Genomic DNA, 26,386 nt, shown 5'->3' with positions numbered 1-26,386 from the left:
GTACTCCACAGCGTGGCTGGCAAGAAAGGGTATAAAAGAAGAAAAACTAATGACATGGCCTCCTTGTTCACCTGATCTGAACCCCATTGAGAACCTGTGGTCCATCATCAAATGTGAGATTTACAAGGAGGGAAAACAGTACACCTCTCTGAACAGTGTCTGGGAGGCTGTGGTTGCTGCTGCACGCAATGTTGATGGTGAACAGATCAAAACACTGACAGAATCCATGGATGGCAGGCTTTTGAGTGTCCTTGCAAAGAAAGGTGGCTATATTGGTCGCTGATTTGTTTTTGTTTTGTTTTTGAATGTCAGAAATGTATATTTGTGAATGTGGAGATGTTATATTGGTTTCACTGGTAAAAATAAATAGTTGAAATGGGTATATATTTGTTTTTTGTTAAGTTGCCTAATAATTCTGCACAGTAATAGTCACCTGCACACACAGATATCCCCCTAAAATAGCTAAAACTAAAAACTACTTCCAAAAACATTCAGCTTTGATATTAATGAGTTTTTTGGGTTCATTGAGAACATGGTTGTTGTTCAATAATAAAATTATTCCTCAAAAATACAACTTGCCTAATAATTCTGCACTCCCTGTAGATCTGAGTGCGGCATTTGACACAGTGAATCATAGGATTTCCAGGTGGTGGCCTAAGGGTACATGAGATGAACAGAATCAACTTTTTAGGGTTTACTTTCCTAGATGATTGAGCATACATCAAGAGACTCTTTTTTGCTAGACTTCCTTGATGACATTAAATGTTTTGAATGTAAATGAACAAAAAAAAAATTTTACTATTTGGACCTTCTGACCCTTAAGGGTGACCTTGCCCCTCTGGAAAAGTCCAGAATTCCCTTTGTAAAAAAAATCTGAGTGTTCTCTGATGGTGGTTTTTCATATGAGAAACAAATAAATTCAACTTCTTCCAGCTTACGGTTGTTGATAAGATTAAGAACAATTTGTCGTCTGCTGACTTCGAGAAAGTTCTTTATTACTGTAACATTCTTTATTTTTGGTGTCAGCCTGGTTCTGCTCTCTCGTCTTCAGCTAGTTCAGAATGTTGCAGCCCAACTCTTCACAGGCATATATAAACGCCGCCATATTTCCCCAGTCTTGGCCTGTTTACACTGGCTTCCAGAACGTTTTAGAATTGCTTTTATTGTTTGTTTTTCAATGGAGTAGAATCATATCTACACAGCTTGATGAGCGTTTCAGTTGTGCCACAGTCCTTCAAAGCTCCTCCACAGAGACTGGCACAAAAGAAGATCAGATATGGTGGCTGGGGTCGGGGACATCAAGAAAAGAATCAGGAGCTGCTGTTTTGGATTTCCTCTCATTCTTTTGATCCTTCAGAAAGTTTAGAAAGTGAAGACGTTCCTCACTCGATGCCGTAATCTGATGAGAACTTGCAGGATTTCAAAGACGCTCCACTGAGCTCCAAAGAGCTCTGGGCTGTGCTTATTAGAATGAATTAACGGAGAGAAATAAATTTACTTTAGCAAGCAGCATGTTTATGTGCAAAACATCAAATCAAGCTGATGGGAAGTTGTAAAATCCTTCAGAATAAAAGCCTGACTATTCAGAGCTCCAACATTAAGAAGAGCAAAGTGAACCAAGGTGGGTGGAGGCAGCAGAGAAACTGTAGCGTGGAGCTGAATGCTTCATCAGTGGGATGATGCAGCAGATTTCCTCCACCTTGCACAAACTGTCCTGTTAGTTATTATGACTGGAACATCCAAAATGTCTCCAGAGGCTCCGAGTCCAGCTGAACATGTATTAGTGTTTAGAGTGGAACTGAGGTGATAGGGACTAGGACCTGGGGGACGTCAGTCAGTGACGGAGCGGTCAGCAGGTGTGGGCAGGTGTGGACAGGTACTTGATGGACTGTTTCCTGCTGGACTCCATGTGATATGTTAGCAGAGAGGATCTGGCTCCTGATTGGTTGAAGTGGAGCCCATCTGCTGCAGAAAGATGCCTCCTGTCCCAGAAAACATTGAAGTTGTCTCTAAAGCCCAGGCTGTGGGAGTCACACACAGAGGAGAGCCAGGTGTGGAGGCCGAGCAGCCGCCCAAACGCCCCACGGCCACAGGTGGGAGTGGGGCCGCAGATACAAACACTACGGTGGGCTTGTTTCACAGCCTCACAAAGACACACAAAGTCCAGTTTGAGGAAGTGGGAGCGCTGTTTGGAGTCCGGTTGGTGCCCATGTGAATAAGGATGGTGTCGGCCTCCGGACGGGATCGTATTCTGCCAGGAAACTTGTCTAAAATGTCCCAGAGCGTCGGGCCGGGAAAAGACAGAGCGCACGCCTCCTTTATTGTGAAATTCCTCACCATGGTAACTGAACACATCAGCTGGTCTGCAGCAGGTCATGTTCAGAGTTTGAGGCTCAAAGTGTCCCATTTTCACTGATTGTTTCCCGACGACATGCTTCACGTGTGATATGGATCCTCTGCTGAAGGAATCTGCTTTCTATCCACAACCTGTTGATCCGTGTCTGACTAACAGCAGCGCAGGAAGCCCTGCAGTTACACAGAAACTGTCTGAGTCGCATTGTTGCTGCAGTTTACCTGCAACTGCTGTGAAGAAAAAGTCTCACTGTGTTTGTGTTTGGTCCTAATCTGCTGCCTGTCTGTTTGACATGCTGGATTTCCAGCTGATCGATGACAGATTAGAAACTGATCAGTCTATTGATCACACAATATTCCATCAATAGAACTGATTTGACTTTGATTTGTGTAACAAAGTGATTTCCACGTCTCCTTCATGATGTGACAGTGTCAGAGCTGAATGCACTTGTAGAGTATCATGTTTTTATGGCTCACATTTAAAGTGTTGCAGCTCTAATGTACAGCTGTCATATTAGAAATAGAAGCAGCTCTGATTTTAGTGCTCAAAGAAATCTATGAAGTTATGAATTCACACATGAACAGTTTTCTGCAGCGTTCCTCTCGGCCTTATTTGCAGCTCCACTCTTGTTTTTGCTCTAATAATTATTTCTCTCCATGAGCTGTTTCTCTGCCTGAAGGAGGCGCCACTCCATCGCTTCATTTAGTGCAGAACAAGAGTCACATGATGCTGCTCTGAACACCAATCACACTTTGTACAGCTCATGTTGTGTTTGTTGTCCTCTCAGACTGTCAGGTGGAGGTGGAGGAGGGGGCGGAGTCTGTCCAGCTGCCCTTCAAAACCACACAAAACCTGCCTGAAGTTGTTGGGGTGAAGTGGCGACATTATGATCCAGTCAAAATGGTCCACCTATATGAGAACGGCTCTGACCAGCCTGAAGAACAGCACCAGGTCTACAGAGACCGAACAAAGATGAATGAAGACCTGCTGAAAACTGGAGACCTCAGTCTGACCCTGAAACAGCCCACACAATGGGACAGTGGGAGATACAGCTGTAGAGTCTACAGCAAGAACATCTCGAGATACAAAACCGTCATGCTCATAGTCAAAGGTTTGTGTGTGTGTGTGTGTGTGTGTGTGTGTGTGTGTGTGTGCGTGTGTGTGTGTGTGTGTGTGTGTGTGTGTGTGTGTGTGTGTGTGTGTGTGTGTGTGTGTGTCTCTGACTGTCTTGTGTCTCCTCTGCAGGGAGAGTTCAGGTCCAGCATCAAACAGGGGACATCAGGAACAGAAGCAGCTCCATTGATCCGACTCCTCTGATGGCTGATCAATCAGTTTGATCTGTGTGTTCTTTGATTATTGATCACTAATTTCCAGTGTAGGGACTAACGTGTTATTAAGTAGCACGTTACAGTAACTAGTTATCAAAGCCAAAATCAGGAACGCATTAATATTTACTGGGATTTAGATATTTAGATATTAGTGTCGTTACTCGTTACTTTGTGTGTTGTGTGTTCGACTCACCTTGGAAATTGGAACAGGGACATGGGAATGATGTCGCACTCGAGCAAACAGCGTTCTGGTTAGTGTCCTGAGTGTGACGACTCAGTGTTTTGTGTTTCTTTATATTATTCTATGTTCTTGTTTATTCTGTTATATCTTTTGTTAAGGTTTGCCATTTGTTAGGGTTTTTGTTCTATGACTGCTCCCACTTCTGTGTTTCCTCTGTCTGTCTATGGTGTCACATCGTCTGTTTGTGAATTTGTCTGTCAAGTTCAGTGTCTTGACTGGTTCTGTGTCTGTGAGTTTCCTGTTTTATTCTGAAGGTCTCTGTCTCATGTCAGTGTGTTCAGGTTATGTTTCCCCTGTCCCGTCAGCTCTCATTTCTTCCAGGTGTGTTCCCCTCCTGTCTCTCATTCCTTGATTACTGCTGTGTGTATTTAAACCCTATGTGTTCTCCTGTCTATTGCTGGTTTGTATGCATTATCTCCCGCTGTCATCTGTGGCCAGTCCCTGCATCTCCCTGCGTCGCCATTTCAGGTCTGTTTTGTTAGCTTTCTCCAGTTTAGGTTTTGCTTAGTTTCTGTCCACACCTTTGCCTTTTCTGTTTGTATTCCTCTTCAATAAAAGCCCACTCACATCACTTATGCCTAGTGATGGGCAGATGAAGCCCCATGAAGCACTGAAGCTTTTCATCCAATTGGTTCACCCCAACGCGAAGCTTCATGAAGCTTCATTTGCTCTAGCAGGACACCTACTGGACGTAAAAATAATAGCTGGCATGAATTTGAAGAGTGTGGCATTTTGCACACAGCCTGTAAATGTCAACAACAAAAGGAGTGTGTAAAACATGTATATTGTAGTGATGGCAGTATACTGTGTATATTTATAGTGGCAGTATGGGAAATGATTATTTGGAAATGCTTGAAATGGAAATGATCATTTACTGTGAGGTGAGGTGTGGTTGGGGTGTGGACAGTAGTTGTGCTTTTGTAACGTTGAGGTATGGACAGCTACACACTGAGGCCTCAGTCCTGCCTGTTCACATTTTATTCTGTAAAAACTAAATTTTCACTGCTTTTATGGCCTTTTTAGTGGGGAGAACATAGCTAGGATTTAATGATTTAACACATCTTTTGAATCCTTTGTCCTCCACAATGCTAAATGGCTGGGAGTCCTCAATCACCATGCTGACCAGGTCTTCATCTATTTGAGATTGTTCTCCTGAGGAAAGACAATAAAGATAAAGCACAAATATAAATATCACATACGTAACTTATAACAGTTGTATAATATTGTTATATCATTTAGTAACATTACTGCATGCTATATTATCATGGCATTTGATGGCTCACCTGGTCTTGCTCCACAATCGGTGTCCCCCTTATTCTCATGCAAAGCTCTGTAGTGCCTAAGCATGGATGAGGTGTTGTTGTTATATCCCAGCTCCCTGGCACATAGCAAACACTTCACCTTGTACAAAAGTACAGACAGCTTAACATAAATTGTATTGCACCATCAGTATCATGACAATACATCTTCTGTAGAAATTTACATACCTTGTTGGGAGGAATAAGATCAAAATGTTCCCACACAGGGGAGGACATCCTCCTCTTCTTAGCTGGCTCCATTCTCTCCTGACTTTCTCTCCTCACTCTCATAAACCTCCAAACTCTCTCCAAACTGTCTCCAAACTCTCACTAACCGCAACTCTCCATCAAACACCCACATTTTTGAATGAAGTCTGAGGGGTTTATATCGCTGTCATATCTCGCAGCAAAGTTCGAACCACTTCATGAACCAGTCACGTGGTACAGCCGGGCAGCGAGGCTTCGGACGTCATCATTTTCAGCTCCTCCCATAAATGAAGCAAGCCTCGATACGCGCATCGTGGAAACGCCCCCTCCATTACTCGACACAAGCTCCGAAGCCTCGATACAGAACGTCCCATCACTACTTATGCCTGCATCTTGGGTCCTTTAAAATGTTCCACACGGCTCGCCTCGTTGATCATGACAGTTAGCCTCATCAGAGAAGTCAGGATTCCAATATGACGATAACTGTTGTTTTGCTAGCTGCAAAAACAAATTACTACTAAACACATATGCAGACAGAGCTGGACTCAGTGGGCAGATGTTTTGTTTTTTGTAACTGTATAAACAATGAAAGGTGGTGGATTGGCCAGATGAAGGCAGATGTGTAAAAATAACTCAGTTGTTTGGTGGTGGCTATCGCGGAGCTTCCACAGATTCAGTAACATTAGCAAGTGGTGGAGGCCAGCAGGTGGATGAGGGAAAGGGGAGGCAGGAGGAGCAGAGACCCGAGGCGGCCGCCGGTCCGGGTGTCAGGTGAATTGAACTTCAGGTGAGAAGGTATGACCTGCAGTCTATTTGGGTCAGATATAAACCAGGTTTATATTTTTCATACTGGGTACTAGCTAGCATGGTGTTACTGATGTTGAACTTTCTATTTTTCATAAGGTTAGTTATTAGAGTCAAAGGAGCTTGCAAAGAAAAGCGTCTGGACTTGGGGAGTCCCAGATTTAAACCTAGTGGGAGTTTCCACCCGCAGAGGGACAAAGGACCCCCTGATGATCCTCTAATCGCCTGAGCCAAGGTGTGAACGCGAGTGTGGGTCCCAATCAGCCAGGGTTTCGGGTGAGCTCATTGTGAAACCTGGCCGCACCTTATCATGCGAGTTCCTGAGATCAGATGGCCCAGGATGTGAGTGGGCGTTAAGGCGTCTGGGGAGGGATCTCAAAACTGGATTATAGATGGCAGAGAGTTGGTGTCGTAAACCCCTGCCTCTGTAGATGGTGAGTAAGAATATTGACGCCATTTTGTGCATAGTGACGTGTCCTAACAGCCTTGGTAGTAATAAAGGAACAGTCCACATGTTCCACTTTGAAGGCTCCAACAAAGCAGACCTGTGATCACTTTGACTCAGTATGATGGATTGTTTGGATTTGTCTTTGCTTCTCTGGCTTTTCTTGTGTGTCTGTGTGTCTTTGTATGTTGGATAGTCATGTGACCTGCCCAGGGACTACACATGGAAATGAGCAGTTTAGCTCAAATCTGGCAGGTTTCCATCTTCTGATTTTATCCTGATGTCCATGAACGTGAACACTGTCCCTGTCAAATATATCCAGATACAAAGATCAGATCTAATGAGCATCATCACACTGTCAGCCGCTAACTGCATCTTCAAATAAATGTGTCTGATCAGCAGTCAGTAGCAGTCTTTTTTTTATACGGGCGGTTGCCCTGCGCGGCATCGTGGTGGGGGGCGGCATCACGGGCATCAGCAAAAACCAAAAATGCTCGTACTCATGCCCCCCCGACGTCATGCCCGCGCATTTTTGGGGATGGCATAGGCGCAGATCCGTTCGCGAGGTGCGCCTGCTGCTTGCGGCATAGCAAGGAGAGGGCGGGGCGGCGGGGGAGTCTCTGGCTGGCTGGAGCAGCAACCAACTCGCAAAATAAAAACAAACAAACACAAAAACACCAGACATCATGATACAGACTTATAATTTGCACCGATGCGTTTTTGAAATTCTACACGCAAAACGTGAGCGTGAGAGCCCTCCGCGTGCCTGCTCGCTGCTGAAGTCAAAGTAAACTTTATTGTCATCTCCGCTACAGTCCAGCATATAGAGAGACGAGGCTCCAGTTACAGCAGTGCAAGTAAACAAACAATAAATATAAGAAGAGTAGGGAAAATAAATATACACTTTAGGACTCGGGGTAAAGGGATCCATGAGAATGTATAATTTACAGTTTGACTATTTAAAGTCTCACACACAACGTGTTGAAAGGGGAGGGGCCGGCTGCGTCCAAAAAGAGCACATTTCATTCATTATGTTGTAAATCCAAGCCCATTATGTGTTCATGATTTGAATCCTGGGTTGTGTGAAAACCCAGAAATAAACCCTAGACAAAGTGAATCTGTGAACTAAGGTGTAGGTCTATTAGGTTATGTTGTGGTGATCCTTGAGTTGGGGATGGGTGTTCATACTGGAGTGCAAAATTAAAAGCAGTGTTTGCCCAGGGTGCCAAACAGGCTAGGACCGCCACTGTCAGCGGTGATAAGAGGAAAGACGCTGAGCGAGTGACCTGAAACTTGAAAAACTGACTGAGAAAATTCTTCTTGGCTTCATTTTTTCTTTGTCTTAAAAAACTTCCATTTCATGATTTTGGATAAATATGAGACATTTGAAGACCTTCATTTATTTGAATTTCAGAATTTTTAACGAGCCACAGCAGCCCCGAGTAAACACTTGAATTACTTACTGAGCTGCTGCAGTTTCCTGCTGTGTCCACTGGGTGTCAGTAAAGCTGCAGGTGTCTCACCTGTGAGTTCAGTAGTGGGGGAAACAGTCCAATTGGTACCTCCTTCTCCAAGACTTTAGAGTGCAAGATTTACACATCCTTGATCCTCCTGGTTCCTTTTCTTGGTTCCCTGATTTCGATCAGCAAGCATAGAACAAATCACCTATAGGTGACATCCCGAGGACCCCAGAGTGGGTCACCTATGCCTTTTTCCACAGCCTGATAGAGGAGAATCTGATATTTGCTGTTATTAATATACAAAGTGGAGATTATCTGGGTTTTTTCTTCTGTGGAACAGTTTGGCTGAGCCTCCCGTCTGTCCAAGCTGCAGCTTTTCATCATTTGTCATTTTGACAGAAATTGCCCATATCGAAATACGTATATAGGAATACATTTAACGAGTAGATCAATCTGCTCTTTAAATTCAGTGTCTCCTCCTGTGGATGGACTCAAACACCACCATGTGAAATCCATCAGGAATGTCTTGATGCTTGCTCAATCATCCAGATAAGTAAATCCCCAAAAGTTGATTCTGTTGATTCTGGAACTCTTTCTCGTGTTGCTTGTCTGTGTTTATTGTGTTATGGTGTGTTGATACCTGTGCATTCCTGTATTATCCTTTTGTGTTGCACATTTCAATGTTTTTTTTTTCCTCACTACCTGGCCTGACCTGTCTCCCCAATCTGATGTTTGTATTGTATGTACGGTCGGCAAGGTCTGTCATCTCGGTTGTGGGCAAAAGACCTGCAACTGACAAATAAAGGCTATCTCATCTCATCTCATCTCTGTTCATCCGGACGTAGTGCTTTCAGTGAGAGAAATGTTGCGTCACTCATCCAGGTGACTTCTTCAGTCTGAAACTAGCACCACTGAAGGAACAATGGGCTGGGAGGTCAGATCCTTGATCATTAATATGCAAATTCTCATGACCATTGATCAGAACAGACACACAACACCTCTTTGTGTGTCTGTAGTAAAGAGGCAGGAAGTGAAGATCGCAGGAAATCTGGAGGACTCTTCTGTGGATCTGAATGACCCTGTTGTGAAAGCAGACGTGCTGACAAGTTCCCACACTCCACCTTCACACTCACATCTTTAATATAAATACCCATTTCTGGATTTGACGTGACAAGAAAAGCATTGTAGTGACAATATGGATTTCCACAATCTTCTAATAATTGCTGCTGTCTGACAGCTTAAGGAGGAAGGGGTGGGTGGAGTCAGTGTGAGGTGGAGAGAGCAGCCTGATGGAGATGGAAGAAGAAAGAAGACCAAGCTGTGAGAGAAAAAGAAGAAGAAACAGAGATGGACAAGTTTGAGAAGCAGAATATCAACATGTGCTTTTTAATGAGTGAAACTCTGATGTGTCGAACTTCAAACTAACACACAAACTGTGAAGGTTAAAGGTTTGGCATGAATCATGTGACAGTCAAGTAAACTTTATTATCCACACGTCATTCTCCCAGCTGTGTCGGAGCACAGATGTGGGCTAACATCTGTTTTTAGGCTCTTCTGTCACAGTGTTTGTGGGCGTGGCCTCTTCTTTGGCTTTCATAGAGATAAATGCAGATGTGTTTTGATTGTTCTTGCTAAATTTGGTACAGCAGTTACAAAGAATTCATTGAGACTATTTGCCACAACATTCATATTTTATTCTTCATGGTCATTATCAATGAAATAATTGGGATAGTTGTTTAGTGTAGCCCCACGTTTTATAACACTGTTCAGTTTTTCCCATAAACATTTAATATTATTTCTATTATCTAATTGCTTCTTAGTCCTTATTATATCTTAATATATATTTTTTAATATATTTTTTTATATATATATGAAAATATATAAAAAATATATATATATTTTTATATATTTTATATCTAATTTCAGCATCTTCAGTTCTCTTTCTTAGAGAGCTGAAGTGTATTTTTCTTTTTACATGCATTTTGCAGACCTTTTATTATCCATAGACAGTCCATATATTTATGTTTCCTACTATATTGCTTTATTGGACAGTAAGCTACTGTCAGAGTGATATTTTAGGATTGTCATTTGTACTTAGAAACATGTCCTAAGGTCATGAGAGAGGTCGTACCTTCTTTTTCTGATATGTAGTATGGGACGACACCAAATCTTTATCTGTTTGATTATAAGAGCCCTTTGTTTAGGTAGACCGATGGACTCCCGGCGCCAGTGTTTTATGATATACCTTCCTCCTGATCAAACCTCAGTGATCCCTCATGCTCTTAGCTCCAAGGGAGAAATAACAGCAAAGATGGTATTAGACGTAAAACCCCATAAACAAGTATTTTTGAGTCCTAATTTTTGGTGTCAGGTCAGGAAACTTTGAGTGATTTAGTCCTCTATTAGATTTAGGCTTTATACGTGAATTTTTTTTTTCCCATTCGCCAATGAATTTACAGTTAATTTAGATATTTGGCTGAAAATCTGGTCTCTGCACTGTGTCCACCTTTTTCCTGAAGACTCGGTCACTCGCTGTGTTTATTGGACTTTATCTTTGTACAGGTGTGATTGGTGGGTGATGTTAGAGCGCCTCACTGATTGGACAGAGATACCGACATGCTGTATGGGCTCTGAGCGGATGCTGGACGATGACCTTGGTGCGGTCGTCGTGCTGCAGTTAATGTACGTTTCCAGAAGCTTGAAGAAGTCAGTTGTGTGTCTGTGTGTTGCAGACACGACTCTGCAGACTCTGTGATGTGATTTCTTCTTCTTGCCATCATGTGTCTGAAATCTGATGTCCAAACAGCAGTGATGATGATCCACTTCAGGGATCAGGTCTTTGCTTATTAAGATGAATATGAGGGTGTGATATGGAGTTATCCTACTTTAGCTGTATTCTATCTGTATTGAACTTCCTGCTCACAGACATTCATCAACACAGACTCTGTACAGAGGATGCTTCCTCCCACAGAAGGGATCCAGCTCAAGTCTCACTGATCTCTAGGACGGCACCAGAGCCTCCCTTCTTTTCCTCACCTTCTGCTTTCAAACAGGAGAATAGTTTATTTCACACTGTTTTTTCTGTGTTTCTCATGTTGTTTTATAGAAAACCGATGTTGTGACTCAGTGAGAAACCAGCCTCAGTCTGGATTCTACTTCTTGTTTGCCTTTAACTCATGAGCCTCACACAGATGTTCATGTAGTGTAGCTGCAGATCCACAAACTGCCTCAAAATGTCACAGTGAAGAACTTTGAATGTATTTCTGAGCTTTTGCTCATCCTATCAGCATCATTCATATTTCCTCAGCATACACCTGGATTTGGACACAGTCTTTGACTCAGTGCTGTTGTTGGTCTTTGTGTGTTTCCTGCTGAGTTTGCTGGATTTAGTTTGCTGTTTCTTTGAATGGACTCCGAGATTCTGGATTCTGTCATCAGCCAAATTAAAGTTTGCTTTGTTTACTTCTGTGTTTGGGTTATTGTACATCCCATGACAGAAACATGGTGGAGTCTGGTAATTTGCAAATTAAGTGTTCTGAAGCTTGCTGGAAGCTTTACAACACAGTGCTCTTTGGTGACATCCAGTGGACAAAATACGAAGAGCAGCTTGAATCTACAAATTGAAAATGAACTGCTTCATTATGATTAATAATAATGGATTGGATTTATATAGCACTTTTCAAGGCACCCAAAGCGCTTTACAATGCCACTATTCATTCACTCTCACATTCACACACTGGTGGAGGCAGCTACAGTTGTAGCCACAGCTGCCCTGGGGCAGACTGACAGAAGCCAGGCTGCCATATCGCGCCATCGGCCCCTCTGGCCAACACCAGTAGGCAAGTAGGGTTAAGTGTCTTGCCCAGGGACACAACGACCAGGACAGAGAGCCCAGGGATCGAACCGACGACCTTCCGGTTACAGATGCGATTCCCAACCCCCTGAGCCACGATTGCCCCATCTCATGTTGTTTTCTCACCATCCTGTCTGACCTGCAGTATTTGTCTGCTGTGTTTAATACATCACAACCACCGGCAGACAGCCCACACACTCTTTACTGCCTTTAAGTCAGTCACACCTGTGCCAGCGGAGCCCTACGTTGTGTCACTGTGGCGCCCCCAAGTGGTTATGTTTGTCTCCTCCAGTTATATGACTAAGCAAGTTTCCAGCAACAGGGAGTCATTTTCCAAAGTGTTTCCATTCTTGTGACTTAGCCTCAAGTACGGTGTACATTTTAGGACATCCTCAGGTTTCAGGAAAAAAGTTGTCAGGTCTCAGGTGTGTTAGGATAAATGTACTTTTCTTAGTGCTTATTGTCTGATTATTTTTGTTTTTTGCAGGTCAGTGCATTACATAAACTGTATATTGCAGTATATACATCTGCTTCATATTCATGAAGCAGATTCATATTCATGAAGCAGGTGTGAGGAAGCAGTTTAAGAGTCTGAATGCTCGAAAAGCTCCCGGCCCAGACGGTGTGTCTCCTGCCACCCTCAGACACTGTGCAAACGAGCTGGCCCCAGTGTTTTCTGGCATTTTCAACTCCTCACTGCAGGCATGTCATGTGCCTGCCTGCTTCAAGTCCTCTACCATAATCCCTGTCCCCAAGAAACCAAGGATCACTGGACTAAATGACTACAGACCCGTGGCTCTGACATCTGTGGTCATGAAGTCATTTAAGCACCTGGTTCTCTTCTACCTCAAGACCCTCACGGCCCCCCTCCTGGACCCCCTGCAGTTTGCATACAGAGCCAACAGGTCTGTAGACGACGCCATCAACATGGCCCTACACTTCATCCTGCAGCATCTTGTGGGGATTAGAGAAATATTTTGCTGCTATTGTTAATAATCATCATTACCATTGCATTAATAATTAATATTGATATTGCATTCAGATGTTTAAACATATTGGTACCCAATTAGCCTTTATTACAGGTGCAGTTATAACCACTTTAAACTGTTGAGTTGAATCGATAATCTTAAATGCTTTTGAATCAGAATCAGAATCAGAATACTTTATTCATCCCGAGGGAAATTAGGGTTACAGCAGGCAGCACGCTAATGGCGCATGCGCACTTACAAAGGAACCTTCTGACCAATGCTTGTTATAATCTTAAATGTGCATGTGCTGATTCTGTTGGGTTATAAAAGAAGGGCCTAACTCTGAGTACACTCTGCAAAGTAGACAGGAAACTGCAGGCTTTTGAGCTTGTTTGTGAAAGTGAAACTAAAGCAGAGTCTAAGTGTAAGTTACTTTGAGGAGCTGTGGGATGCTATTTGAATAACCAGGTTATTCATTGTGAGGTCAGGACACACACACACACACACACACACACACACACACACACACACACACACACACACACACACACACACACACACACACACACACACACACACACACACACACCTGCACACACCTGCATACACTGTAGGTAGGCTATGTTCTAGGTGAGAGTTCAGATATTTGCTTGTCACTGCATTTTTGTGCGTGCAGAATTGCTAAGTTTGTTGCAGAGCATGGCTCGAGGTTTTGGAGAAGCGAGGGCGAGATGAGCCACCGGAAGCACCTGGCGTGGAGGCAAAGAAGGTGCTCTTTTGAACTTTGTTAAAATCGTTTACGGAACGTTTGTGGTTTTGAAACCTATGTATGTATTGTATCTGTTTGACGTTGAAGGGGCGTCATTAAATTTAAACCCTGATGGTATAAAACATCTGCTTGTGCATTGTTAGACAGAGATCGATGCTGTCTGAGTGCAGTGATCCTCTCTCCATGCGTGTATTCATTAAAATCATTGTTTGACCTAACCCTCCTGGATCAGTGTTGTTTGTGTGTCTCTTCTCAATATTTGATCCTCAACATTTTGGGAGCTCGTCCGCGTATTGAGACTCCCCAGGAACCTACGCCAGGATCCTGTTTGTGGACTTCAGCTCTGCCTTCAACACCATCCTTCCAGACCATCTCCAAGGCAAGCTTTCCCAGATGAATGTGCCTGATCCCATCTGCCGGTGGATCACTGACTTCCTGACGGACAGGAAGCAGCATGTGAGGCTGGGAATCAGAATCAGAATCAGAATACTTTATTCATCCCGAGGGAAATTAGGGGTTACAGCAGGCAGCACGCTAATGGCGCATGCGCACTCACAAAGGAACCTTCTGACCAACTTTACACAAACATCACATTGGGCAGACATGTCAGAAGGTAGGCTGATAGGAAAAAAACAACGAAAATACACTACATGAGGTAAGAGGAGGAGAAAAAAAAACTCCACTCAGACTGAGCTCCTAGTGGGAGAACAGTTTGATAACAGAAAAGACACCTCAGCACAAAAAGCACATGACTATCAATACACCATAGAAACACGAGACAAGCAACAGGGGCGGGTAAAGGGTAAGAGAGAGCCGGCGTAGACAGCGCATCCGGTCCTGCAGCATCTGTGCTGGTCCAGTTGACTGCTATCTTCCCCGGTAGGGCACAAGCATCGAAGGCGTTGGAAAGGGAGGGGGATGAGTGAGTGCTTATCAGTGTAAGTGTGTGTGTGTGTGCGTGTCACCCGTCCATCGTGTATCCGGCAGGGAAAGTCCCTCCAGGGCACTCAGGCTCTCCCGAGCCCAGACTTCTCGTTGAGAAAAGGGTGTCAATAGCATTCAGAGACCAGTTGATCAAATCCATAATTCTCTTTTAGGTTTTAGAGAACGACCGTGTGAGTCTATTCCAGGGAAAGTAATGCACACGAAACAGACAAGGACATAGAGGCTAAGCAGGGAAGATAAGGGTGAGGAGGAGAGGAGAAAAGTGCGACCGCCTTCGCTGAGAGCCAAAGAATTTCTTGGACTCCCGGACCATCAGCACCAGCTCCCCTCAGGGCTGTGTTCTTTCTCCTCTGCTCTTCTCCCTGTACACCAACTGCTGCACCTCCACCCACCAGTCTGTCAAGCTAATCAAGTTTGCAGATGACACCACCGTTATTGGACTCATCTCGGACGGGGATGAGTCTGCCTACAGGAGGGAGGTTGAATGTCTGGTGTCCTGGTGCAGCCACAACAACCTGGTGCTGAATGCCCAGAAGACAGTGGAGATTATTGTGGACTTCAGGAAGCACACAGCCCCACTCCCCCCATCATCCTGACTGACACCCCCATCACCTCTGTGGACTCATTCCGCTTCCTGGGTACCACCATCACCTCCGTCATTAAGAAAGCCCAGCAGAGGATGTACTTCCTGAGGCAGCTGAAGAAATTCAACCTGCCAACACGGACGATGATGCAGTTCTACACTGCAATCATCGAGTCCATCCTCACCTCCTCCATCACCGTGTGGTACGCTGGAGCCACTATCAGGGACAAACAGAGACTGCAGCGTGTTGTGCGCTCTGCTGAGAAGGTGATTGGCTGCAGACTCCCATCTCTGCAGGACCTGTACACCTCCAGGACACTGGGGCGTGCAGCTCGGATCTCAGCTGACCCTTCTCACCCTGGACACAGTCTGTTTGACCTGCTCCCCTCAGGCAGGAGGCTCCGGTCCATTCGCACCAGAACCTCTCGCCATAAGAACAGTATCTTCCCCTCTGCTATTGGACACATGAACAGTTAGCTTTGGCATTCCGAGGTGGCGGACGCACTTTTTCTCCTCTCCCTTATCTTCCCTGCTTATGTCCTTGTCTAGTCTCGTGGTTTTTTTTGTATTTTCCCTGGAACACTCTCTCACAGTCTGTTCACTAAAACCTAAAACAGGAATTATGGATTGGATCAACTGGTCCCTAAATGCAATTGACACCCATTTCTCAACGAGAAGTTTGGGCTTGGGTGAGCCTGAGTGCTGAAGATATCTACCTATTCGGAACCATGGTTCCGAGGAGGGAGCAGACTATATTATACACATCCGGCCTGTAATGCTTCAGATCTGCAGATGCTTAGCACCGTGCACATCTCCTTTTCGGGAAATGAATAAATAAAAAGAATGATTGAAAAGCTTTGACCACACTGAGTCGCATCTTCTCTGTCCAGTTAGAAGAATAAAAGAACCGGGTTCAATAGGTGTCAGGTCTTAGGTCTCAGGTATCAGGTCTCAGGTATCAGGTCTCAGGTATCAGGTCTCAGGTCACTTTTTTAAAAGTTGGTGAGGCATGAATGTGGATGCCGCTCAGGTTCGTCCTCTTCCCCTGCAGCAGCACCACAGACCACACTCTGCCACAGTTTCATTTCTGTCATAAAACCTTCATCTATTTCTGATCTGAAGTCCAGAGTTCAGAGTTCACAGTGTTTGATTTCATGTGTAGTTAATCATTTCTTCTTCCTGCTGGGATCCTTTGTCCTTTATTGCTCTGTCGTTCCTGATTGTAGAGCTGAGATAAACATAAAGCACCACTTCTGTTTTCTTCTTTCATTTGCAGAAGAATGTGTCTGCATGTGTTTCTGAGTAAAGTGTGCAGTGATACAAACAGCCTGGTTTACATGTGAACACTTTAATGACAGATTTAGAGCTCAGTGCAAGAATCTGAAATAATAACACACATGTACATTTCAGCCTTTGTGCAAACGCACAGTTTCAGTGAGTTTTGTTGGTCTTTGAAACAATAATGGTCTGTCAGATTAATCACATCCATATATATCAGGCGCTGTTTGTTTCTTAGTGCAGCTGTTTGTGTTGGTGGAGGTCAAAGGTGTGTTCAGTGTTTCCACAAAGAGTCTGAAATCACAGGAGTCTGTGACCCGTGATTAAAAAGGTTCTGGCTCAGGCTGAAATCACCACATTAATCCCACAAACACTGATGTACAGCACAGAGTGAAGCTTCATGTTGGTGTGTGCAGTGTGTAGCATCCATGCTAACATAAACTCAGTGAAGCACCAAAGCTTCAAGTTTCAGTTTTATTGTGCTCGATTCATAAAGTTGCTCTGGGCTGGTTGTAAATGACGGTCATGTGAGCGTAGAGCTTTCTGTGTGTCGCTGTGAACCTGGAGCAGTCACACTACGAGGAGGCTGAACGTCCTCCTCTTTCCTCAGAAGTGATCTGTGGCCGGCCGGACTTCATTCCACAGATGTGCTTTAACAAAGTGTGAAGCTGAACTCTGAGCTGTGACAGTGAAGCAGTGTGAGAGTGTCAGTAGATGATCAGCAGAGGAAAGTGAAGCTGCTGTGAGCTGATGTCCTGAAGGGCTTTTAAAGAGTCTCTGAGTTTGACAGGAACATGAAGATGTTTGTGGTGTTTGTGATGCTCCTGCACGGTAAGTACACCTTCCTCTCTCTGCTCTCATCATCAGCTTTTCTTTCATCTCTCTCTCTTTAATGTGTTGAAGTGCAGCATCTTGATCTTTAACTTCAAAGTGACACATGGAGTCTCTGTCTGTGTGTCCTCAGTTTCCCAGCATGCCTCAGATGCTGTGGAGCTGTATGAGGGGGACTCGTTTATCCTGCCCTGTGAGTTTGACACTTTTGATCTGACTGACCCCTCCGTGGTGTGGAGTCGCTCCGACCTCAGTCCTCCCACCGTCCACCAGCGTCAGCTTCAAGGAGACGAACTGAAAGATCAAAACCAGCTTTACAGTGGCCGAACATCCATGAAGACTGACGCTCTGGAAACTGGAGACCTCAGCCTGACCCTGACTAGCCTCCAACTGTCTGACAGTGCCACCTACACCTGCTCCATCAGAGACAAGAGGACAGGAGGACGAAGGACAGTGACAGATGTACAGTTGGAGGTCAAAGGTCAGCAACAAACACCTGCTGTAGATTCATCTGACATCACTTAGATAAAGCTTTATTATTTTAACACTGTCAGAATAAAAGCAGTTGAGTCTTTGACTGAAGTATAGCCCTATTCATTAAATGTATGAATTTCATTCAGTCAGAAGTCAAAGGTCACGTTGTCCATCCATCCATTCATTCAGCGTCCACATCACTGCAGCCGCAGCACCAATCTGTCTGTTGATCTCTTCTTCCATCACTCGTGAACAAGGCCCGAAACACTTAACACTTGGGGCAGGAACTCGTCCCTGACCCGGAGTGGGCTCTCCACACTTTTCTGGCTGAGGACCATGGCCTCAGATTTGGAGGTGCTGATCCTCCTCCGCTTCACACTCGGCTGTGTACCGTTCCAGTACAAGCTGGAGGCCATCACCCAACGAAGCCAACAGAACCACATCATCTGCGAAAAGCAGAGATGACATTCTGAGACCACCTAAGTCAACGCTTTATGCCACTTGGCTACACCTAGAAATTCTGTCCATAAAAATTAGGAACAGAATCGGTGACAAAGGGCAGCCCTGGCGGAGCTGCCATCATCCACCAAAAATGAGTCCAACTTATTGTCAGCTATATAGACCAAGCTCTTGTAACGGTTGTATAGGGATCGAATGGCCAGTAGCAATGGTTGGAAGACACCTCCGGTCCCCTTCATAAAAATTCAAAAAAACTTCTTCTTCAGCCTGGTGGCTCCCATCACCTCTGGTGTCCACCATTTGGTTTGGGGGTTACCACGACGACAGGCACCAACCACCTTGAGGCCGCAGCTCAGTGCAGCAGCTTCAGCAATGGAGATGCTGAAATATGGTCCATTCGGACTCCGAATGCTGTTGAAGTTCTGCCGGAAGTGTGGGTTGTAGGTGTTGCAGACTGGGTCCTCTGCTAGGTGTTCCGAGCGCACCCTCACTATACGTTTGGGCGTGCTGCGTCTGTCCAGTGTCCTGCCCCGTCACCTGATCCAACTCACCACTAGGTGGTGAAAAGTTGACAGCTCAGCCCCTCTCTTTACCTGAGTGTCTAAAACATATGACTGCAGGTCTGCTGATATGATTACAAAATCGTTCATCGACCTGCAGCCTAGAGCATGGTGTTCGCACTGGCTAAACTGTGGTTTGCACAGAAGTCCAATAAAAGAGCACCACTCTGGTTCAGATCAGGGAGCCCGTTCCTCCCAATCATGCCCCACCAGAAAGGTGACATTCCATGTCCCAATTGTCAGTCTTGGTAGCCGGAGATCAGTCCACCAGGGCCTCTGTTTCTGGCTGCCACATGACACACAATGCAACCAACCCCTACAACGCCTCCTGTGGGTAGTGGGCCCGCAGGAGGATGGGCCCATGTCCCCTCTTCAGGCTGTGCCCGGCTGGACCCCATGGAGGTCCAGCCGGGCACAGCCTGAGAAGGGGGCATGGGCAGACACTCGCCCTTGGACACCCTCCCCGGTCCTGGCTCCAAGGTGGGGCCCTGGTAACCCTATCTTAGGCTAGTTTAACTATTGCCTCAATAGTTTCCTCATAAAGGTCTTCTGAATATCTCTTCAACTGGTCCCTAACCCAGGAACTTCCCATGGGAGACCCTGCTAGAGGTCAAACACCCCCGGACAAATAGCCCCTGGGATCCCTGAGACACACAAATCCCTGCACCACGATAAGGCAGCGATTCGCGGAGGGTAGCAAGGTGGAGGTCATGTTGTTCCTTGTGTTTCTCCACAGAATGGTTTCCATCCTGGGCCAAAGTTCTCCTGGTTCTCCTGGTTCTTCTTGTGGTTTCTGGAGGTCTTTTATTTTATTTCCGACAGTATTTCATGTCAGGTGAGTGTCTCCTACCACACCACCGATAATGCAGATGGTTAATCAATCACCATGTTCCTGAGGTTTTTAAAGTCAATTACAATACCATCAGCTTTGTCTGGAGGTATTAGGAGAAAATCAGTTCATTCAGACCTGCCTTTAGGAAAAGCCTCTAGTTTAAATAACTGATTGGTGTCATCTTTCATCATCACTAAATCTATCTATCATCTGCTTGGCAATGACAATTTTACCATGGAATCGAATGCTGAATTAAGTTGAAGCACAGGAATAGGTTTACTGTGAGGAGGCTATGAGAAGATCAATATTAACTATTAACTCATGTTGTACTGCTGTCCTCTCAGTTTACAAGGTGGAGGTGGATTCAGGGGTGGAGTCTGTCCAGATTATCTGCAAAACCACAGTTTGCTTGCCTAAAGATGCTAAAGTGGAGTGGAAGGACACAAACAACAGGAAGGTCCACGTGTATAAGAATGGCTCTGACCAGCTTGAAGAACAGGACAAGAATTATCAAGGCCTAGCAAAGATGAAGAGAACCTTACCTGGAGACCTCAGTCTGACCCTGAAATACCCCACAGAGGAAGACACCTACACCTGCACTGTCTACAGCAGGGATGGAAACATCCTGCTGAAGAAAAAAGTGGTGCTTACTGTCAGAGGTCAGTGCTGTAGATCCAGGTCAAAGGTCAGAGGTCAGACTGATGATGGTGGTTCAGTCTCAGTGGGCTCCATCCAATAATGTCACAGTGTTAGCATGTCTGATGTTTGTGGCTGTTTTGGTTTTTATTTGATTTCCAGCCAAATGTAAAAGCTTCAGCAGATGAACTGTAGGAGCAAAGTTCATGTGTGAGACTTCATCTGAAAGGTAACATCTTCTAGTTTCTGAACATGTGTTTGTTTAGCATGTGGCTAAAACACAGGCTAAGCTAAGTCAGCACAAATCTCAGTAACAACCTTCTTTGGTCCTCATCTATAATCAGTCATATCTGAGTCACAATAACTAGAAGATGATTTCTAGCAGAAGTGTGAACATCTCCACATCCTTTCTCCATGTTATCATCCAAAGCTGTGTGAAGTTTCAGAGCTCTGCAGCTAACAGAGACTTTCAGTTTGCTGCTCTCTTCCTCTGACAGCTCCATTCTTAGGGAGCTGTCTCTGTTTCACTTTATTCCACTTATTCAGTCTGATGTTCTCTGATCTGTTTCTCTTGTTTAGTGTCTTAAAGGCTGCCAGTGCCTCTCTTTGCTGTAACCAACCTTTCTCTTTATTTCTGAGCTTTTTAAGGACTTTAACTGTCCTTTATGTCAACCAGCCGTGGGCCAGGTCTGGCAATAATGGCTCTATTTATGTTCCTATTTTAGTCAGAAGATGCAAATGCCATGTTGCAATACTATAAAATGGCCTGCATTTGTATAGCGCTTTTCTAGTCCATAGGACCCCAAAGCGCTTTACACTACATTCAGTCATTCACCCATTCACACACACATTCACACACTGGCGATAGCAAGCTACATTGTAGCCACAGCTGCCCTGGGGCGCACTATACTGCTATGGTAGCCAACATTTCAAATTAAGGTTTGACAGGTTTGTGAGTGTACACTTTATCCAAAACCTAGTGACGGTTCACTCATGTTTACCACTGGGAGGCTGTCGCTCAGGAGGTAGAGCAAATCACGTACTGATCGGGAGGTTAGTGGTTCGTTCCGTGGCTCCTCTTGTCTGCATGTCAAGAGTGTAAATGTGTATGAATGTAGTTAGGAAGCACTCAGTTTAGAGAAAGAGTGTGGTTGGGTTATTGTGGCATGTTGTACAAAGAACTTTGAGTAATCCGAGAGACTAGAAAAGTGGTATATAAGAGTCAGTCATTCACTGTCTGAAAGGAGTTTTGTCATGTTACTTTTGCATTTTCAGTCACATGTTGTTATTACATGGCTTGATTAAAGGACACATTAGGCTGACATCTGGCAAACCAGATCTGGGCCACCAAAAGGCCGTCATTCTTTGCGATATGTGGGCCATGTGCACCTTGTGTGGGCCAGATCTGGGCTATCCCAATTTTGCGATGTGGGGCAGAGCTCATGCCTTTGAATCCAGCTGTGACTGTTGATTTTCTATTGAATGGACTTTTTCAAATCCAGCTGTAGGCCTGTGTTTGTGAGCTCATTAACAGCTGTTTGTTTAGAGAGACGTGGTCCTCACAGGACAGCCACTACAAACATATGATTTTATAGAATATGATGCATTACTGCAGATTCAACACAATAGAAAGGATTTGAAATGAGCTCAGCCTTAAACATGTGCAGCAGTAATATTGATCCACAGACACTGATGGGAACATTTTTCTGCACAATAAGTACTTTGACTTTTCATACTTTATGTACAATTTGCCAGTACTGCAGTTTTGTGTGTAGTGAGGTGTTTTCATGGTGTTTTCTTGGTGCTTTTACTAAAGGAAGGCTTCTATCAAATTCTTCCACATGTTGTCAAACTGAGCTGTGTGATGAAGTGAGTGTGACAGAAACACTCAGACTGTGTTTCTCTGCTTCATCAAGTCAAATCTGGTCCTCAGAGACTGAATAAAGTCCTGTCCCACTAACAGCAGCTCCAACAGTCTGTTCACTGCTTTCTTCCTGTCAGTCTTCATCTTTCTGCTGCGTCTCCTCTTCACACTGACCACTTTCTATCTAACAGTGAGCTCCCAGTGAAGCAGCAGCATTCAGCCTGTTAGAGTCAACACAAATGTCTCCATCCAAGCTCATGTTGTGCTTTGTTGTCCTCTCAGTCCCCCAGGTGGAGGTAGATTCAGGGGTGGAGTCTGTCCAGCTGCCCTTCAACACCACACTTCACCTGCCTGAAGACGCTAAAGTGGAGTGGAAGATCAGTTCATACACAAAGGTCCACGTGTATGAGAACGGCCCTGACCAGCATGAAGAACAGCACCAGGTTTACAGAGACCGAACGAAGATGAATGAAGACCTGCTGAAAACTGGAGACCTCAGTCTGACCCTGAAACACCCCACAGAGAGGGACAACTACACCTACACCTGCACCGTCTACAGCAGGGAGGGAAACGTCCTGCTGAAGAAACAAGTGGAGCTGAAAGTCAGAGGTCAGTGCTCTAGATACAGGTCGAAGGTCAGAGGTCATGTGGGAGTTTATTCTCTAAAAGCTTTTAGTTTCAGCCTATTTTCAGTTCATTCAAATAATATTAATTCTCTGATTTCCTTTTATCTAAAATCCAAAAATGTCAGTCTATTCATAAAACTGTGGGTTTAAATGAATAGACTTAGAAAACTGTTAAAATGGAGTTGAAATGATCAAACGTTTTGTTAGTTTAGTCCAAATCAATGTAAATGTATAAATATCAATAGTTTTAAAGCTGCTGAGATCATTCAAACACTTTGATCCTGTCATTTGGATGTTGTCACATGTCAGGGTGGAGCAGCCATAAATATCAGGCTTTTATTGTGAAAATGCTGAGTGTGATGATCCAGAGGAGCCCATGGGGTCTTTGTGGCTGGATGAAGAGTTCGCCTTGTAATCGGAAGGTTGCCGGTTCGAGCCCCGGCTTGGACAGTCCCGGTCGTTGTGTCCTTGGGCGAGACACTTCACCCGTTGCCTACTGGTGGTGGTCAGAGGGCCTGGTGGCGCCAGTGTCCGGCAGCCTCGCCTCTGTCAGTGCGCCCCAGGGTGGCTGTGGCTACAATGTAGCTGCCATCACCAGTGTGTGAATGTGTGTGTGAATGTGTATGTGAATGGATATGTAAAGCGCTTTGGGATCCTTAGGGACTATTAAAGCGCTATACAAATACAGGCCATTTACCATTTAGACGTGTGCACTGTGGTCACGCCAGCATTGAATCCATCCAAGTTACATGGTTTATTAAAATAATCAAATTACAGCATTTACATTTATGTTAGATAACTTTTAATTAAGTGCTTTAGCCCAACTTTTACATGACCTGTGTAGCATGTTAACACTATTGGAAGTAAAAATAACTTGAACTCCAATTTTGAAAGCACAAATTTCTTTTTCTTCTTTATATAAACCTCTGCCTCACACAACAAGACTATTGACTACACTACACTTTAACTACACAGGATTTACACTAAACATCGCAAATCTCTCACACCTCAAAACACCGCTGTCACTCCTAAAACTTCCCCCTTCCTAATCAGCTAAATGCCACGTTGCCATATCATTGTTTGATTGGTCGACGTGGTACATTTTTCCACCGATAGAAAGGGTGGGGTTTTTTTGGTTTTGTTTTTGCTCACAGGCGGAGTGCTTTAGAGTGCTTTCCATATAAAACACAGTTTTTAATGTTTCTTCCCACAGTGAATAAACAACAATATTATTCAGGAAAAACAAACAAACATTGCATATATTTTTATCATAACTCTGCTTTTACGTGGCCTATCAACACAATTTAAAGACACTTTTTCCGTCAGTTGTTCCGTCTGTCCTGCTCACATCTCCAATGGTTGTACACGTTGTCATTAACGTGGCTTCACTCCACATCAGCCGCTTTGCTCGCTAAAACATCTGAGTCGCATTGTTGCTGCAGTTTACCTGCAACTGCTGTGAAGAAAAAGTCTCCATGTGTTTGTGTTTGGTCCTAATCTGCTGCCTGTCTGTTTGACATGCTGGATTTCCAGCTGATCGATGACAGATTAGAAACTGATCAGTCTATTGATCACACAATATTCCATCAATAGAATTGATTTGACTTTGATTTGTGTAACAATGTGATTTCCACGTCTCCTTCATGATGTGACAGTGTCAGAGCTGAATGCACTTGTAGAGTATCATGTTTTTATGGCTCACATTTAAAGTGTTGCAGCTCTAATGTACAGCTGTCATATTAGAAATAGAAGCAGCTCTGATTTTAGTGCTCAAAGAAATCTATGAAGTGATGAATTCACACATGAACAGTTTTCTGCAGCGTTCCTCTCGGCCTTATTTGCAGCTCCACTCTTGTTTTTGCTCTAATAATTATTTCTCTCCATGAGCTGTTTCTCTGCCTGAAGGAGGCGCCACTCCATCGCTTCATTTAGTGCAGAACAAGAGTCACATGATGCTCTGAACACCAATCACACTTTGTACAGCTCATGTTGTGTTTGTTGTCCTCTCAGTGTGTCAGGTGGAGGTGGAGGAGGGGGCGGAGTCTGTCCAGCTGCCCTTCAAAACCACACAAAACCTGCCTGAAGATGCTAAAGTGGAGTGGTGGGAGGTGAGTTCATACCACAAGCTTCACGTGTATGAGAACGGCTCTGACCAGCCTGAAGAACAGCACCAGGATTACAGAGACCGAACGAAGATGAATGAAGACCTGCTGAAAACTGGAGACCTCAGTCTGACCCTGAAACAGCCCACAGAGAGAGACAGTGGAGAATACAGATGTGGCGTCTACAGGAAGAACATCTGGATCAGAGGGAAAACTGTGCAGCTTAAAGTCAAAGGTTTGTGTGTGTGTGTGTGTGTGTGTGTGTGTGTGTGTGTGTGTGTGTGTGTGTGTGTGTGTGTGTGTGTCTCTGACTGTCTTGTGTCTCCTCTGCAGGGAGAGTTCAGGTCCAGGATCAAACAGGGGACATCAGGAACAGAAGCAGCTCCATTGATCCGACTCCTCTGATGGCTGATCAATCAGTTTGATCTGTGTGTTCTTTGATTATTGATCAGTGATGTCAGAGTGGAGTCAGTGTGATGTTGTTGTTGTGTGTTTGAGACTTTTAGTGTCCATGAAGGTCTCTGCTGCCGTAGATCCTCTGAACTGTGACAGAGGTCTCACTCTGGAGGAAACTCTCAGCACTTTCCAGCAGCTCCTCCATCATGGAGGACGTTCCCTCACTGTAACAGGTGGAGGAGAGAGGAGAGGAAGCACAGGTGGATCCTCTGAGGAAGAGGAGCGTTCCTAAAAACTACATGATCACATGACCAGAGGGGCGTGGCCTACAGTGGTAGTATTAAGGAACAGTCCACATGTTCCACTTTGACGGCTCATCTCCAACAAAGCAGACCTGTGATCACTTTGACTCAGGATGATGGATCGTTTGGATTTGTCTTTGCTTGTCTGGCTTTTCTTGTGTGTCTTTATATGTTGGACTGAGTCATCTGACCTGCCAAGGGACTAAACATGGGCTGTATCCCAATTCAGGGGCTGCAGCCTTGGAGGAACCGTGTCGTTTTGTATGTGCCTCTGAATTTTGTATTGTCTGAGCAAGGTTTTGGTTCCTGTTTTGTTTGTTCTTCATTATTAATGCACTATGACCCAAACTCTTTTATGGCAGGTATTTTAATTTCTCTTTGCTATTTGGGCTGACTGGGACCTGATAAATGTAAAAAGAAAGAATTACCAGATTTTTTATTTTACATGATTTGTGTTTCTGAGAATAATGAGATCCACATATGAGGACATGAATTTTTAATTTTACAGAAATCTAAAATTTTACAGTGGCGGTGTCCTTGTAAGTGAATATCAGGTTCTAGTAGAGCAAAATTTTGTATTTTGGTCTAGACAACCCAAAATGTGATGTCCACATACGTGGATGCCAGGTCCTACGAGGTTAAACATTTCAAATCCAATGTATTTATATAGCACATTTAAAAACAGAAGGTTTGCCCAAAGTGCTGTGCAGAAACAAAAAGGTAAAACTAATAAAACCACTGACACTCACTAATAATACACATAATAAACGTA

The 26,386-nt window shown here is 44.4% G+C and overlaps 3 protein-coding genes across 10 annotated transcripts in view; 2 read left to right on the top strand and 1 right to left on the bottom strand.

Moving 5' to 3' along the window:
• The window catches only part of LOC146673049 (butyrophilin-like protein 2), a 31,937-nt gene extending 28,012 nt beyond the window's left edge, over positions 1–3,925 (top strand). For all 6 annotated transcript variants that reach the window (XM_085401458.1, XM_085401457.1, XM_085401460.1 and 3 more), the window contains 2 exons: positions 3,141–3,464; positions 3,599–3,925. In XM_085401458.1, coding sequence (XP_085257584.1) covers positions 3,141–3,464; positions 3,599–3,690 — 416 coding nt within the window. In that variant the 3' untranslated portion in view covers positions 3,691–3,925. The remainder of the gene's footprint in view (positions 1–3,140; positions 3,465–3,598) is intronic.
• The window catches only part of LOC146673023 (NACHT, LRR and PYD domains-containing protein 3-like), a 505,210-nt gene that overhangs the window by 50,654 nt on the left and 428,170 nt on the right, over positions 1–26,386 (bottom strand). The window lies entirely within an intron of this gene.
• On the top strand, positions 17,188–25,736 carry LOC146673048 (butyrophilin-like protein 2). Of its 3 annotated transcripts, none has more exons than XM_085401526.1 (7): positions 17,188–17,363; positions 17,497–17,845; positions 19,585–19,691; positions 20,033–20,347; positions 22,471–22,797; positions 24,825–25,151; positions 25,250–25,736. In XM_085401526.1, the coding sequence occupies exons 1-7, from the start codon at positions 17,327–17,329 to the stop codon at positions 25,339–25,341; spliced, it is 1,554 nt and encodes a 517-aa protein (XP_085257652.1). In that variant the 5' UTR covers positions 17,188–17,326; the 3' UTR covers positions 25,342–25,736. The 3 variants fall into 3 exon arrangements, with proteins under 3 accessions (XP_085257652.1, XP_085257653.1, XP_085257654.1); XM_085401527.1 differs by having other exon boundaries at positions 17,497–17,844; positions 19,593–19,691; positions 25,250–25,735; XM_085401528.1 differs by having other exon boundaries at positions 17,497–17,844; positions 19,593–19,691; positions 20,033–20,145; positions 22,584–22,797; positions 25,250–25,732.

Source organism: Rhamphochromis longiceps, linkage group LG3 (genome assembly GCF_057381845.1).
Source record: "Rhamphochromis longiceps isolate RC_006_pf linkage group LG3, R_longiceps_female_GT1.1, whole genome shotgun sequence".
Lineage (NCBI taxonomy): Eukaryota > Metazoa > Chordata > Actinopteri > Cichliformes > Cichlidae > Rhamphochromis > Rhamphochromis longiceps.
Note: the sequence above shows the minus strand (reverse complement) of the source record. Positions and strands in the feature narration are given on the sequence as shown.

What these genes read in the sequence shown, in the direction of transcription:
- LOC146673048 (XM_085401526.1), top strand. Translation starts at nt 17,327, where the DNA reads ATGAAGATGTTTGTGGTGTTTGTGATGCTCCTGCACG. An exon ending in AGTGGTGCTTACTGTCAGAG is followed by an intron (nt 20,348 to 22,470) that starts GTCAGTGCTGTA and finishes TTGTCCTCTCAG; the next exon opens with TCCCCCAGGTGGAGGTAGAT. An exon ending in TGTGCAGCTTAAAGTCAAAG is followed by an intron (nt 25,152 to 25,249) that starts GTTTGTGTGTGT and finishes TCTCCTCTGCAG; the next exon opens with GGAGAGTTCAGGTCCAGGAT.